General features: G+C 41.7%; 1 protein-coding gene across 4 annotated transcripts in view; it reads left to right on the forward strand.

Annotated features, from left to right (window-relative positions):
• The first annotated feature begins 1802 nt into the window (after positions 1 to 1802).
• The window catches only part of IL18R1 (interleukin 18 receptor 1), a 43263-nt gene continuing 30959 nt past the window's right edge, over positions 1803 to 14106 (forward strand). For 2 of the 4 annotated variants that reach the window (XM_077958938.1, XM_077958939.1), the window contains exons 1-3: positions 1824 to 1986; positions 2352 to 2469; positions 9426 to 9511. In XM_077958938.1, coding sequence (XP_077815064.1) covers positions 9454 to 9511 — 58 coding nt within the window. In that variant the 5' untranslated portion in view covers positions 1824 to 1986; positions 2352 to 2469; positions 9426 to 9453. Of the gene's footprint in view, positions 2470 to 9425; positions 9512 to 14106 lie in introns of all 4 variants that reach the window. The other 2 variants (XM_015113029.3, XM_015113030.3) reach the window with 1 other exon arrangement.

Below are 14106 nucleotides of genomic sequence, written 5' to 3' on the forward strand. Positions count from 1 at the left end.
GTAAAGTGAGAATATATCCAGGATTATGTATTCATTTTTAAGTGATGTCATTGCTTAGTAGACATTTTTAATTTTGGTGATATCCAATTAATCAATTTGTCCCAAATGGCTATTGTTTTTTTGTGTCCTAGCTAAGAATTTTTTTTTTTGCCTGTCCAAGGGTCTTCTCTGTATTTTTATGAAATATTTACGGTTTTAGCTTTTATGTTTAGGTCCATGGTCTATGGTGAATTAATACTTGTATATAGAACAAGGTAAGGATGAGGTTCTTTTTTCTGCTGCTGCTGCTTCTGTAGAGGTACCCAGCTGTTCCAGCAACATTTGTGAAAGACTGTTTTTTCCCATTGAATTGACACGGCGCATTGTTAAAAAATCAATTGACTAGGTATGTGTGGGTCTATTAGTCTACTTTCTATTTTGCATTGTATGTTTCTGCGAATATCACATTGTCATAATTACTATTGCCTAATTATAAACCCTCAAGTCAGTATAAGTCTCTCAATTTGTTTTTGTCAAGATTATCTGGACAGGCCGGGCGCGTGACTCACGCCTGTAATTTCAACACTTTAGGAGGCCGAGACGGGCAGATCACCTGAGGTAGGGAGTTCAAGACCAGCCTGACCAACATGGAGAAACCCCGTCTCTACTAAAAATACGAAAGTAAGCGGACGTGGTGGTGCATGCCTGTAATCCCAGCTCCTTGGGAGGCTGAGGCAGGAGAATCACTTGAACCCGGGAGGTGGAGGTTGCAGTGAGCCAAGATTGTGTCATTGCACTTACTCCAGCCTGGGCAACAAGAGTGAAACTCTGTCTCTGTCCAGACAATCCTAGATTATTTGCATTTTCATATAAATTTTAGAAAGAGCTTCTTAATTTCTTTGAAAAATTTTCCAGGGATTTGGATTGGATTGCATTAAGTATATGGACTCTGTAATATAGAGAGTCTAAAAATATACGGTGTGGAGAATAGATGTCTTAAGTCTTCCAATCCATAAATGTGGCATATCCCTCTATTACTTAGATGTTTCATCTCTGTTAGCAATATTTTGTAGTTTTCACAGAAGATATCTCATACGTTATCCAATGAATTTATACTTTGGTATTTTGATTTTTAAATGTTATGGTAAATGGCATTTTTAACAAACTTCACTTTTCAAGTTTCCATCTCTAATATATAGAATTACTATGATTTTTTTTATATTCCATGATCTTGATAAACTCAGTATTTCCAGTAGTTTCTTTTGTAAATTTCAAAGGTTGGTCTACATATAATTATGCTCTCTGTTAAAACCAGTAGTTTTAATTCTTTCTTCTCAGTCTTTATGCCTTCTAATTTTATCTTTATTTCTCCACTTGTTGCAAAGCAGTTGTCCCAGGTGGGAGCCAAAATCATTATCTCATCACTAATCTTAGGAAAACGCAAAATGTTTCACTATTATGTGAAGTTACCTGTAGGTTTCTTATAGATGTTCTTTATCAGATTAAGAAAGGTCATTTCTACTCTCAGTTTTCTAATCGTTATTAATTCAAAAAGGGTGTTGAATTTTGTCAGATGCTTTTATTTGCATTTATTGAGATAACTACATATTTTTGTTTATTCTTTGGTGAATTATCTTGATTGGGTAAAAAGAATTAAAATCATTGTCTCATTAAACCTTTTGCCTGTCGGCTATGGGTTTTCCTTTTCCTTTTGTTTAATAACAGCTCTGCCACAAAGTAAAAATCTAGAAACACACATTCCCCTTTGGCCTCCCTCCTCGGATCCTCTCCTGTGAACGCCGGCCTGCAGGGTGCGTGCGAGCGGCCCGGGCGCGCCACCTTCCGGCCCTGCAGGTCACCCGGCTGCCGCCCTGATTTTCCCGGGACCCGCGCCGCGCGGCTGGGGAGGAAGAGCCAGATGTCTGGGGCCCACGCAGTCCGAGGGGAAAGGGCGAGGCGCTGGGTTTTCCAGCTGCGCCCTTTGGACCCCGCGATCCAGTAGCTCCGGTAACTCCACGCGGGGCGCCTGGGTGGAGGAGGCGGTCCTGGAGCATCGCTGCGAGGAGCACCCCGACCGGAGGGCCCCCAGACCGGGACCCCCAAGTCAGGGAGGACTCTACGCCCGGGAGCGCCCCAGACTGAGAGCGCCCCAGACCGCGACACGCCGGGACCCGGAGCTTTGCCCGACCGCGGGCATCGCCCACCTGCAGCCTCCACTGGCCGGGTTTAGCAACCAGGAGCTGCCAAACCCCTGACATTCTTCTTTCTGTTCCTACTTCTTTCCTTCTTCTTCTTTTTTGGTTTTTGTTTTTGTAACCCTCTCTGGGTGCCTTATCTTTTTAATCACACCTCTCTTTCACTTTCCACGGTAGTCAGGAGGCGGGGATCGCTGCTTCTCACCTACTTTCCGAACTTGGCCTCCGCAGTCACGACCTGGTGTGAAGGAGGAGCTGCCGTCCCCGCCCCAGCCTCGGGGACGCCCCTCTGAAGGTAAGGGTGGGCCCTGTTGCCACCTACACCCCCTCCCCACTCCCCCAGGGGAAGGGAAGACCACCATCCGGGGAGGGATTCTCAAAACAAGGTCAATTAAGAGAGAGAGAGAGATTGTGTGTGTGTGAATATGTGTGAATAATTGATGAGACAGCATGCCGTCTTTCTCTGAAAGTACAGTTTTAGACATTAAGACGTTCCCAATTGTTTTCTGGAGAGGTGAGAACAACTGAAATAAATGATAACAATAGTTGTCATTTTTTAAGTGCTTACTGCATGCCTGACACTGTAGAAAATTTTTAGATATCTTATTTTCGCTTAATCCTCCTAAGGCCCACATGAAATAGGAACTATCATTATGCTTTTATTAATAAAAGGGAGGAGGAATTCCATCATTTATCCAAGAGTACCCAGCTACTAAGTAGTAGATCCCAGACTCACACCTACTGTTTTTCTGATTCCAGAGCCTTTGTCTTTTTTCTGCCCAGCCTTGGGAAGTTAAAAAGCCCAGCAGGTTGCATTGCAGTTATCAGACAAATTAATGAGGTGTCAATTGCAGCCAGATATAGAGATCCAAGATTATTGTGTTTATTTCACTGACTTCCCTTGCTTCATTCTCAAGACCCTTTGCAAGTACCGATTTTGTGTCATACACAGTGCTGCTATTGGGAGCACACCTCTCAACCTCAGGGCCTTGGATGGGCTAGGAGGGGTAAATTTGGGGAATTGGGTTTGGGGACAGTGTGTTCCCTCTCCCTGCACAAATACACATCCAAAGGCTAAGAACTAAGGCTAAAGTCTAGGAATGTGGATTGAAAAGTCAGGGTCTATAATCCCAGCACTTTGGGAGGCTGAGGTGGGCGGATCATGAGGTCAGGAGATCGAGACCATCCTGGCTAACAAGGTGAAAGCCCGTCTCTACTAAAAATACAGAAAATTAGCCAGGCGCGGTGGCGGGCATCTGTAATCCCAGCTACTCGGGAGGCTGAGGCAGGAAAATAGCTTGAACCTGGGAGGCAGAGGTTGCAGTGAGCAGAGATTGTGCCCCTGCACTCCAGCCTGGGCGACAGAGCGAGACCCTATCTCAAAAAAAAAAAAAAAAAAAAAAAAGAAAAAAGAAAAGAAAACGCAGGGTCTCTGCCCTCATGGACCTCACCAGAGAGTGGGAGCTAGTCCAGGAGTGATGGAGACACCTGCGGAATGATGGAGACGGGCTTGGACAAAGACATGCACCATTTGGGGCTGTTGCAGTTGGAGAGCTTCCTTGAGAAGGCAAATATTGAGCCAAGTTGCAAGGACTCTAGGGACCTGGCAGCTGGGAGAAGTGGGGAAGGTAGCCCAGGTGGCACAGGCATAGGCAGATTTGCCCACGATTTGCCGACACTAGGTTGGGGGAAGGATAAGGCTAACAACAGACACTTGTGTGACAAGGACTATGAGGTGGCCTTGATTTTCTTGGCCTTACAGATGAGAAGCCAAATTCCACACAAATTCTTTTGTTTGTTAGAGTTTAAGCGTGTGTATGTTATGCCCCAAGGTCGTTTTCTCCTCTTTGCGTTTGGTTGTTTTATCATCTTGCAGGCTGAGTAAAACGACTATGCATGGAACACTGTAGAAGAAAAATTACATTTTTAGAAAACTGGTGTTAAGATTTTCATCCAGGCACTTTGTGTCAGGAGGTGCTCGATTGTATGTGTTGCTAATGAGTGATTTATATTACAGCATCTACATTGATTCATGTGTGTCCTTGTGAAAAGCTGTAATCTGAGGCTCACCAATTCACTTCCTCAAATCTCAGGTTCCTCATTAGAAAGAGTTTGAAGTGGCTCTTTCCCTGTGCATTATGTGTTTCTGTGAATTACATTTAGAGAAAGGTCAGTTTCTCAGGGTGGGGCCCATAAACAAGGGCAACTGGGCAGAGCCAGGGGTTCAGGTGACTGTTTGGACCCTCTGGAAGGGCTTTTTACTGTGCTGCCTTGGGAGACAGAGTGGTCAGCTTGGATCTGACCTTAAGCCTAGGTCACCCCATTTTTGGAAGGAAACTGTTTTTTTTTCTTCGTTTAGAGAAAACTTCACGCCTTTGGGTGATTTAGGTAAGTTTGTGACGATTCGTTATGTGTGTGTACACACATGTACGTACATATGTACGTGTACAAATATTTAATATGTCTTAGACACATCAAATATATGCATTTAAGGTGTATTAAATTTACTTTCCTAAGAATACAAATAAATGCCCTAGGTCGGCAGCTCTCCATCTGACTGTACATTAGAGTCACCTGCGGAGTTCTGAGGAATCAGGATGCCCAGTCTGTCCTCCAGAACGCTGGGTGGAGCCCAGCCATCATGATTTTTTTCCAAACTTGAGTGAGAGCTGGTGGCCTAGACTTCACATTAGTTGCTAAAACATACTTTCCAAGATATCATGCTTTAAAAAGCATTTTAAAAGTAGATGATGCAGATGTGCCAGTGGATCAGATGATCACCTAGATTCAAAATTATATATAGTTTATGGATTTAAAACATTCAATAATTCAGCAAATAACAAACAAGCAGACATAAAGTGAAAATACGACAGTGATAAGTGCTATGAATAGAAAAACGAAAGGTGGGAGGGTAGAGGCACATTGGTGTGTGTGAGCGTGTGTGTGTGTGTGTGTGTGTGCATGTGTGTGTTTGCACTTGGGCAAGCATGCTGTGTTAGACTTTCAGTAGAGTGCTCAGGGAGGACTTATACATGACAACATAGTGTTGGCAAACCGTAGGGGAAATACGGAATTATTTAATTAACAGTAGAGAAGTAATTAGTAGCTATTTGAGGCAAGTAGGTTTAGTTACTCCCTATCTTCATGTCAAACAAGAAAGTTAATTGTTGGTGGATGAAAAAAGCTAAACATAAAAACAAAACAACACAATACCGAGTCATAAAAATGAAGACACTACATAAGCATCTATGTGACCCCTGACAGGAAAGGATATCCTACACTCAAAAGTAATGAAAACATCACAAAGCAAAAGAGTGATCGGTGTGACTACATCAATCTAAAATTTGTCATATATTAGCATAACAAAAGACAGAAAGTAAACAACAAGTTAGACAAACATCTGAGAACTGGACAAAAGACGTAAAGAGATGGTTCATAAACATGAAAATAAAATGGCTGATAATATGTGATTAATATTTGCCTCATTTATACCCAAAGAAATGCAAATTCAGAAAACAATGAGCTATCATTTTTCCATTTTGGCTGTCTAATTACATTTTAAAAGTAAAGCTGCTCAGTGCTCTCCTGGGTGTGGTCCATAGGTACTGTCTTGTGCTATTGAGTGAGAGAATATGAATTATTGCAACATTTCTGGAATGCAGTTTGGCAGCATGCATCTGTCAGGTTTAAATGTAGTCTTCAACTCAATCACTGTACTGCCATGGAGTAACATCTAGGAAATAACAAGAAATGTAGACAAATAATAATAACTAACATTTAAGTGGTATTACCATTCACCAGACACTTGGAATAGTAACTCATTTAACCTTCACATTAGCTCTGGGAGATGGTATGATTATCCCCTTCTATGGATAAGAAAATTGAGGCACAGAACAGGTAAGTCAGTTGCCCACAGTCGGTTAGCTGGTAGAGGGTAGAATGGAGATTCAAATCTACCCAGGCTGGCACCTGAGCCCATGCTGCAAAAAAACTGAGCCGTCCTGCCTTACCCATGAAGATGGTCATGTGATTATCGCATAATACATCTGGTAAATGATAATATAGCCACATGAAGTAATATTAGGTAGCAGTTAGAATGGTTTTAACAAAGAGTTTTGTGACACAGGAAAAATGCTCATTATGTAATATTAAGTGGAAATGCAGGATATGCAATCATTTAAACATCTTTTTTTTTTTTTTTTTTTTTTTTTGAGACAGAGTCTCCCTCTGTCACCCAGGCTGGAGTGCAGTGGCACGATCTCGGCTCACTACAAGCTCCGCCTCCCAGGTTCACGCCATTCTCCTGCCTCAGCCTCCCGAGCAGCTGGGACTACAGGTGCTCACCAACACACCTGGCTAATTTTTTGTATTTTTAGTAGAGACGAGGTTTCACCATGTTAGCCAGGATGGTCTCGATCTCCTGGCCTCATGATCCTCCTGTCTTGGCCTCCCAAAGGGCTGGGATTACAGGCATGAGCCACCATGCCTGGCCAAACATCTTAATTATGTGACAACATTTATAAAAAGTACAGGAAAACATGCTAAAAATTATACTTGTTGAGATTATTTTCTTCTTTCAGTCTTCCTTTTGTAAATGTCCTACATTGAGTGTAAATTGCTTTAGAAATCAGAAAAACTTTTTAAAAAGAAAGAGACTTAAGAGTGATAGAAAAGCAAAAATATTGGTATTAAACATTACAATTAAAAAATCTTAAAATTCTTACATGTAAGACTTAATATTTATATTCTTCACCTATTTTATTAACACTTGCTAGAGTATCTGTTACATTTATCAGAATAGCTCTTTTTCTGGAAATGAATTCATTATTTAATATAACCTTAATCTCTTAAATTCACACATAAAACTAAAGTACGTTAAAAATTTTACGTACACACATCCAGATTTGCAGAATGCTGTGCAAATACCAACTAATTTTTGTATACTAAGATCTTAATATGTTTCATATTGAAACTCAGAGTTAACTTGTCAGTTTGCTGAATCATCTCCTAATAACTTTGTCTCTTGGTAGATATTGAATATTTTTTACAAAAGTGATGCTTTTTATAAGGTTATGTCAGCCTTAATCAGAGTAGTGACATAAAGGAAATAACATTTTTTATTCTTTCTAAGATGAAAGAATAGGCAGAGTTAATGACGAAATGTGTGTGGAGGTATCGGGGGAGGTTTCTAACCATAGAACTGGTCTAATTTGATTATGCATAGTTGGTACTTTCCATTCATACTTGTTTCTTTGGCCTTTACGTTATTGATTATTATCTCTTGGAAATTCCACCAAATATTTGGTGATTTTTCCATAAGGATGGATGTGAATGGTTTGGCAGCTTAGCCATTAAGCTTTATCTTGGATTCAGGCATTGACAACCCTATTTTTAGGATGGAGGATGAGTAGTTGTTGGTGAGAGGGGAATTATTCTGGGCTGAGAAGCTGCTACTAAGCCTTAGAAGGTTTAATCACTCAATAATTCCAGAGGCAGGCCTTCTTACCATTTCCATTTGGTAATGAGAAAACAGGCTCTAAGACTTGCTCAAGTTTTGCACAGCTTGTCAGGATTCAAACTGGGGTGGCAACCCAGGTTGGTGTGTTTCTGAAACCAGACTCTGCCATCAGCCTGTCCTTCCTGCACTCAGGATGGTAAACAAGGGACATGGTGTTATTTATGCAGTCTTTAGACTCTCAATGGTCTCCACTGTGGGGGGATTCTTCCTCCACTGGGCACTTAAAGTTGTAATCAGAAGTGTGAATGCTAGGTTGTAGTAGGATCAAAGTTCAACGCAGATCTTAGTTCCACTGGGTCACAGTCAATGTAAAGGAGGGGTCTGGAGTTAGGAGACTGTCACTTCATCTCTCCATTTCCCTAAAGTAAACTCATATGGGCAGCCACAGACACACGCAAACACATACACACACCTATGCCTCAGTGACACATGTTAGTGAGTGCTGGCCATGTGCTAGGCTTCGTGCTGGGTTTTAGTGATACAGCGAAGAGCAAAAGAGCAAAACAGACTTAGTGCCTAGAACTATGAAACCTACGTTCTGAAGGAGGAAGATGGATTTTTAAAAGTTCAACCCCTAAATGAAGATCTCATTACAATTCAGGAGCATTCTGATGTGAAAACACACACTGTCATGTGTGTCCGTGTGAAGAGACCACCAAACAGGCTTTGTGTGAGCAATAAAGCTTTTTAATCACCTGGGTGCAGGCGGGCTGAGTCCGAAAAGAGAGTCAACGAAGGGAGATAAGGGTGGGGCCGTTTTATAGGATTCGGGTAGATAAAGGAAAATTCCAGTCAAAGGGGGGTTGTTCTCTGGCGGGCAGGAGTGGGAGTCACAAGGTGCTCAGTGGGGGAGCTTTTTGAGCCAGGATGAGCCCGGAAAAGGACTTTCACAAAGTAATGTCATCACTTAAGGCAAGGACCGGCCATTTTCACTTCTTTTGTGGTGCAATGTCATCGGTTAGGCAGGGCAGGGCATTTTCACTTCTTTTGTGATTCTTCAGTTACTTCAGGCCATCTGGGCATATACCTGCAAGTCACACGGGATGCGATGGCTTGGCTTGGGCTCAGAGGCCTGACACACACACACTCTCTTACATGGGCAGAACTGTCATACATAGCTCAGCATGTCACAGATTGTTTATTCACAGAATGGTAATATTTGTAGCAGTACTATTGTTTTCAACTTTGACCTTGGAAGCAGGATTTAGTAGACCAGGCCTTTTTCCAGAAGCAAAACTTCATTGCCTTGAAATTTTATTATTATTATTTTCGAGATGGAGTCTTGCTCTGTCTCTCAGGTTGGAGTGCAGTGGTGCCATCTCGGCTCACTGCAGGCTCCGCCTCCCAGGTTCACGCCATTCTCCTGCCTCAGCCTCCTGAGTAGTTGAGACTACAGGCACCCGCCACCACGCCCGGCTAATTTTTTGTATTTTTCACTGGAGACGGGGTTTCACCATGTTAGCCAGGATGGTCTCGATCTCCTGACCTCGTGATCCGCCTGCCTCGGCCTCCCAAAGTGCTGGGATTACAGGCGTGGGCCCCCATGCCTAGCCTAATTTTATTAATTTTATATGGCTGAAAGTTCTGAGAATTGGTTACTAGATTAAGGAATATAAAAATCTTCTAGGTTGGTTTTTAGAAAATCTGTGTGCCAGAAGATTTTTAAACCTTCATAAGATAGATATGCTTTTGTTTGAAAGCTTTGACTGGATCTGTTTTATTCTGTTTTCCAGAGAAGCCGTTTGAAGCAGAATCCAAACCATGAATTGTAGAGAATTACCCTTGACTCTTTGGGTGCTTATATTTGTAAGCACTGCAGGTAAGTGATTATACATATTCACAAACGTATTTCATTAGTAATCGAGGAAGAATGTAAAAGGTTTTTTTTTTATATGGTGGCTACTGAAGATGCTGAATTTATTCAGAAAAGAAAATATTCTGCAGTCTGAGTTTATGTAGTGAGAGCAGAGTGAACAACTTACATCTTGAAATAAATTACGTTTGTCTGAGGTGGAAATTTATTTCATGTTGTTTGAAACTGAGGAGGTGGCAGCCATCTTTATTATTGGGTTTTAGGAAGTTTGAAACACACTGTCTCCTTCGTGAGAGGGAGGCAAAGATTCATCTCATTATTTAGGTAATAATGAGAAAAATAAATGACAAATACATTAGACAGGTTTCAAAAATTAGAGTGAGACGAAATATACAAAAAGAGACTGGCTAGACCAGGGAGCTCGAGTAGGCTTCATAGTAGATGTCAAATACCAATTTTAATTTATTAGCAGTGATTGCCTAGAGTTTTTTTTTTTTTTAATTGAGAAGGGTTCTGAGACTCCAATTTATTAGCAGTGATTGCCTAGAGTTTTTTTGTTTTGTTTTGTTTTAATTGAGAAGGGTTCTGAGACTCAATCCATGATTGATTAGCAAGGCATTCCTTAGACTTTGGGGAAGAAAGTGGGAGCACAAATATTAATTTGCCTTGATCTATTACCTAGGAGAGGGAAACACATGGGCCCATATTCTCTGCTTTGATAATTTCTGCTGAAGAGAGAGCAGAATTAAGCTTTTGGTACTTTCAAATAACACAGGTCCAATCTCAGGGTATATTTACTTATGTGGATCCATTTATTATTGAGATCCCTGCAATACAACCCTACCCAGATGGTAAAAGAATGAGGTAGATCTTTGTGTTTTTTTTTTTTTTTTATGTAATGATGTGTCAGAAACAAGTCAGAGGAAAAACAAGGTGCAGGAAAATGTGTCATGAGGCCCATGTCCTGTGGACACACACTAATAGCCTTGCTCCTCATTATAACGAGAGCATGTTTCAGGCACAGAAACGGTCATGCAGCCAGTTGTGCAAAGTTGCCAAGCTCCCAGCTGCCTGCCCTGGAGAGCACTTCTCATGAATGTTTTACTCTAGGGAGACATGACAATGTTCTACATAGAGGATTCACTGAACCTAGTTGAGTTTAAGTGACAAAATCCTACAATTGTCCAAAACCAAGACAGTTTCAAACACAGACTTTATTCCAAATGGCATTGGTTGTTGGCCCTGCTGGGTTCTTATACTGTGTTTATGGAACAATAGGAGTGCCTGTTTTGGCACTTGGAACTCTACACACCTTGAACTCCACTTATTTATCCCATCAAGGACCATTTCCAACAAGTATTATGGTAATCAACAAAGCCTCTAATGGTAAACCATGATTAGATATCCAAAGCTTCTAGCTGCCTGAGGAGGGGGATGGTGTGGACTTTCAACTGTCAACTTCCCACCTCTGGAGAGTGTGTAGTTCACATTAAGTTTCTTCAAATGATAATACTTCCAGAGAGCACATGTCCATCCAAACACAGTCATATGATGTGTTTATAGAAGCTTTTTAAGACAAGCGAAAACCTGGAAACCTGGAAATAACCCAATATCCAACAGACATTTGTTTAATAAACCAAATCCCCAACATGTATCCCTTTATAAAATGGATAAATTGCCAAATGGTAACACAATTAGATACTATATTACAATGAGAAAAGAACACATCACTGTTATAGCATGAATGCATTTGTAACATAATCATGTCAAAATAACCCAGGCATAAAGGAGCACATATTGTATGGTCTATGCACTTTATTATATTAACTCTAAAACAGGAAAATAAATGAACTGTTAATGACTCACCAGGGTTTTGCATGTAAATTGAAGCTGACACCCATATGTACACATGTATCACACCTTCTATGTTGAAGTATTAGTATAAAATAGAGATTGTATTACAACCGGAAAACATGAAGTTGGGGCTCCTTAACTCTTGTGTTTTGAGGTAGATTTTACATCCATGTTTTCAAAGAATGTGTATTAGTCCATTCTCATGCTGCTGATAAAGGCATACCTGAGACTGGGTAATTTATAAAGGAAAGAGGTTTTATTGATTCACCGTTCTGTATGGCTGGGGAGGCCTCAGGAAACTTACAATCATAGTGGAAGGGAAAGAAAGCATGTCCTTCTTCACTTAGTGGCATCAAGGAGAAGGCTGAGCAAAAAGGGGAAAAGCCCCTTATAATAACATCAGATCTTATGAGAACTCACTCCCAGGAGAACAACATGAGGGTAATCACCCCCATGATTAAATTACCTTCCACCAGGTCCCTCCTATGACACATGGAGCTTATGGGAACTACAACTCAGGATGATCTGGATGGGAATACAGCCAAATCACATCATTCTACCCCTGGCCTCTCCCAAATCTTATGTCCTCACATTTCAAAACAAAATAATGCCCTTCCAGCAGTCCCCCAAAGTCTTCACTCATTCCAGCATTAACTCAAAAATCCAAGTCCAAAGTCTCATCTGAGTCAAGGCAAGTCCCTTCCTCCTATGAGTCAGTAAAATCAAGAGCAATTTAGTTGCTTCCTAGATACAATGGGAGTACAGGCATTGAGTAAATACACCCCTTCCAAATGGGAGAAATTGACTAAAACAAAGGGGCTACTAGCCCCATGCAAGTTCTAAATTTAATAGGGCAGTCATTAAATCTTAAAGTTCCAAAATAATCTCCTTCAACTCCATGTCTCACATCCAGGTCATTCTGCTGCAAGAGGTAGGATCCCATGGCTTTTGGCAGCTTTGCTCCTGTGACTTTGCAGGGTACATCTCCCCTCCTGGCTTCTTTCATGGGCTGGTGTTGAGTTTCTGGGCTTTTTCAAGTGCATGGTGCAAGCTGTCAGTGAATCTATCATCCTGGGACCTGGAGGATGGTGGCCCTCTTCTCTTAACTCTACTAGCTGTAGAGCACCCCAATGGGGACTCTGTATGGGAGCCCCAACACCACATTTCCCTTCCACACTACCATGGCAAAGGTTCTCCATCAAGGTTCCACCCCTGCAGCAAACTTTTGCCTGGACATCCAGCGCTTCCATAGGTCCTCTGATATCTAGGTGTAGGTTCTCAAACCTCAATTCTTGACTTCTGTGCACCTGCAGGCTCAACACCATGTGGAAGCTGCCAAGGTTTGGGGTTTGCATCCACTGGAGCCACAGCCTGACCTGGTATCTTGGCCTGTTTTAGCAATGGCTGGAAGGCTAGGATGCAGGGCACCAAGTACATAGTCTGCACACAGAAGAGGGCCCTGGGCCCATCCCAGGAAACCATTTTTTCCTATTAGGCCTCTGGGCCTGTGATGGGAGGGGCTGCTGTGAAGATCTCTGACATGCCCTAGAGGCATTTTCCCCATTGTCTTGGCAATTAACATTTGGGTCCTAACTTCTTATGCAAATTTCTGCAACCGGCTTTAATTGCTCCCCAGAACATGGGTTTTTCTCTCCTACTACATCCTCAGGCTGTGAATTTTCCAAACTCTTATGCTCTGTCACGTTGTGAATGCTATGCTCTTTAGAAATTTCTTCTCCCAGGTCATCATCTCTCAAGTTCAAGGTTCCACATATCTCCAGGACAAGGGCAAAATGCAACTAATCTCTTTGCTGAAACATAACAAGAGTCACCTTTGCTCCAGCTCCCAAAAAGTTCCTCATCTCCATCTGAGACCACCTCAGCCTGGATTTTATTGTCCATAACATTATCAACATTTTGGTCAAAGCCATTTAACAAGTCTCTAGGAAGTTCCAAACTTTTCCATATTTTCATCTTCTTCTGAACCCTTGAAACTGTTCCAACCTCTGTCTGTATGCAGTTCCAAAGTCACTTCCACATTTTGGGTATCTTTACAGCAGCACCCCACTCCTGGTACCAATTTACTGTATGAGTCCATTCTCACACTGCTAATAAAGGCATACCTGAGACCGGGTGATTTATAAAGGAGAGAGCTTTAATGGACTCAGTTTTGCAGGTCTGGGGAGGCCTCAGAAGACTTACAAAAGGGGGAAAAGCCCCTTGTAAAGCCATCAGATCTCATGAGAACTCCCTCACTATCATGAGCACGGCATGCAGGAGACTGCCCCCATGATTAAATTCAAGATGAGGTTTGGGTGGGGACACAGCCAAACCATATCAGAACACTTCTATCACATCACTTCCTCTTTATGTTGTAGTTAACAATTTTGAGTTAAAACCAGACTGCTGCTTTGAGAAACAAACCCTATAGTCAGGGCATATAGAGAGGGCATTCTGTCCATGTCCTAAGGGAAATGTTTCATTCAATTTAAATATTCTCATCCTCAAAATGTGGTAAAAGTGCATCCAAGAGTCACGGGAGGATAGATTATGAGAAAGACCGATTAATGCTGACCTTGAAGTACGAGAAGTGCAGAAAGAGGGAAAGGAACACCTATCCTGTGTAGATGAGGGTCAGATATATTTCCAAAGCCAGAGAATCTGGGTCAATTGAGAAGGAGGGAATGTGACAGATATGCAAATTTGGATTGATATTATATTAATGAATTCTTGATTATCCACATGGT

This window comes from Macaca mulatta, chromosome 13 (assembly GCF_049350105.2).
Source record: "Macaca mulatta isolate MMU2019108-1 chromosome 13, T2T-MMU8v2.0, whole genome shotgun sequence".
In the NCBI taxonomy this organism is placed as follows: Eukaryota; Metazoa; Chordata; class Mammalia; order Primates; family Cercopithecidae; genus Macaca; species Macaca mulatta.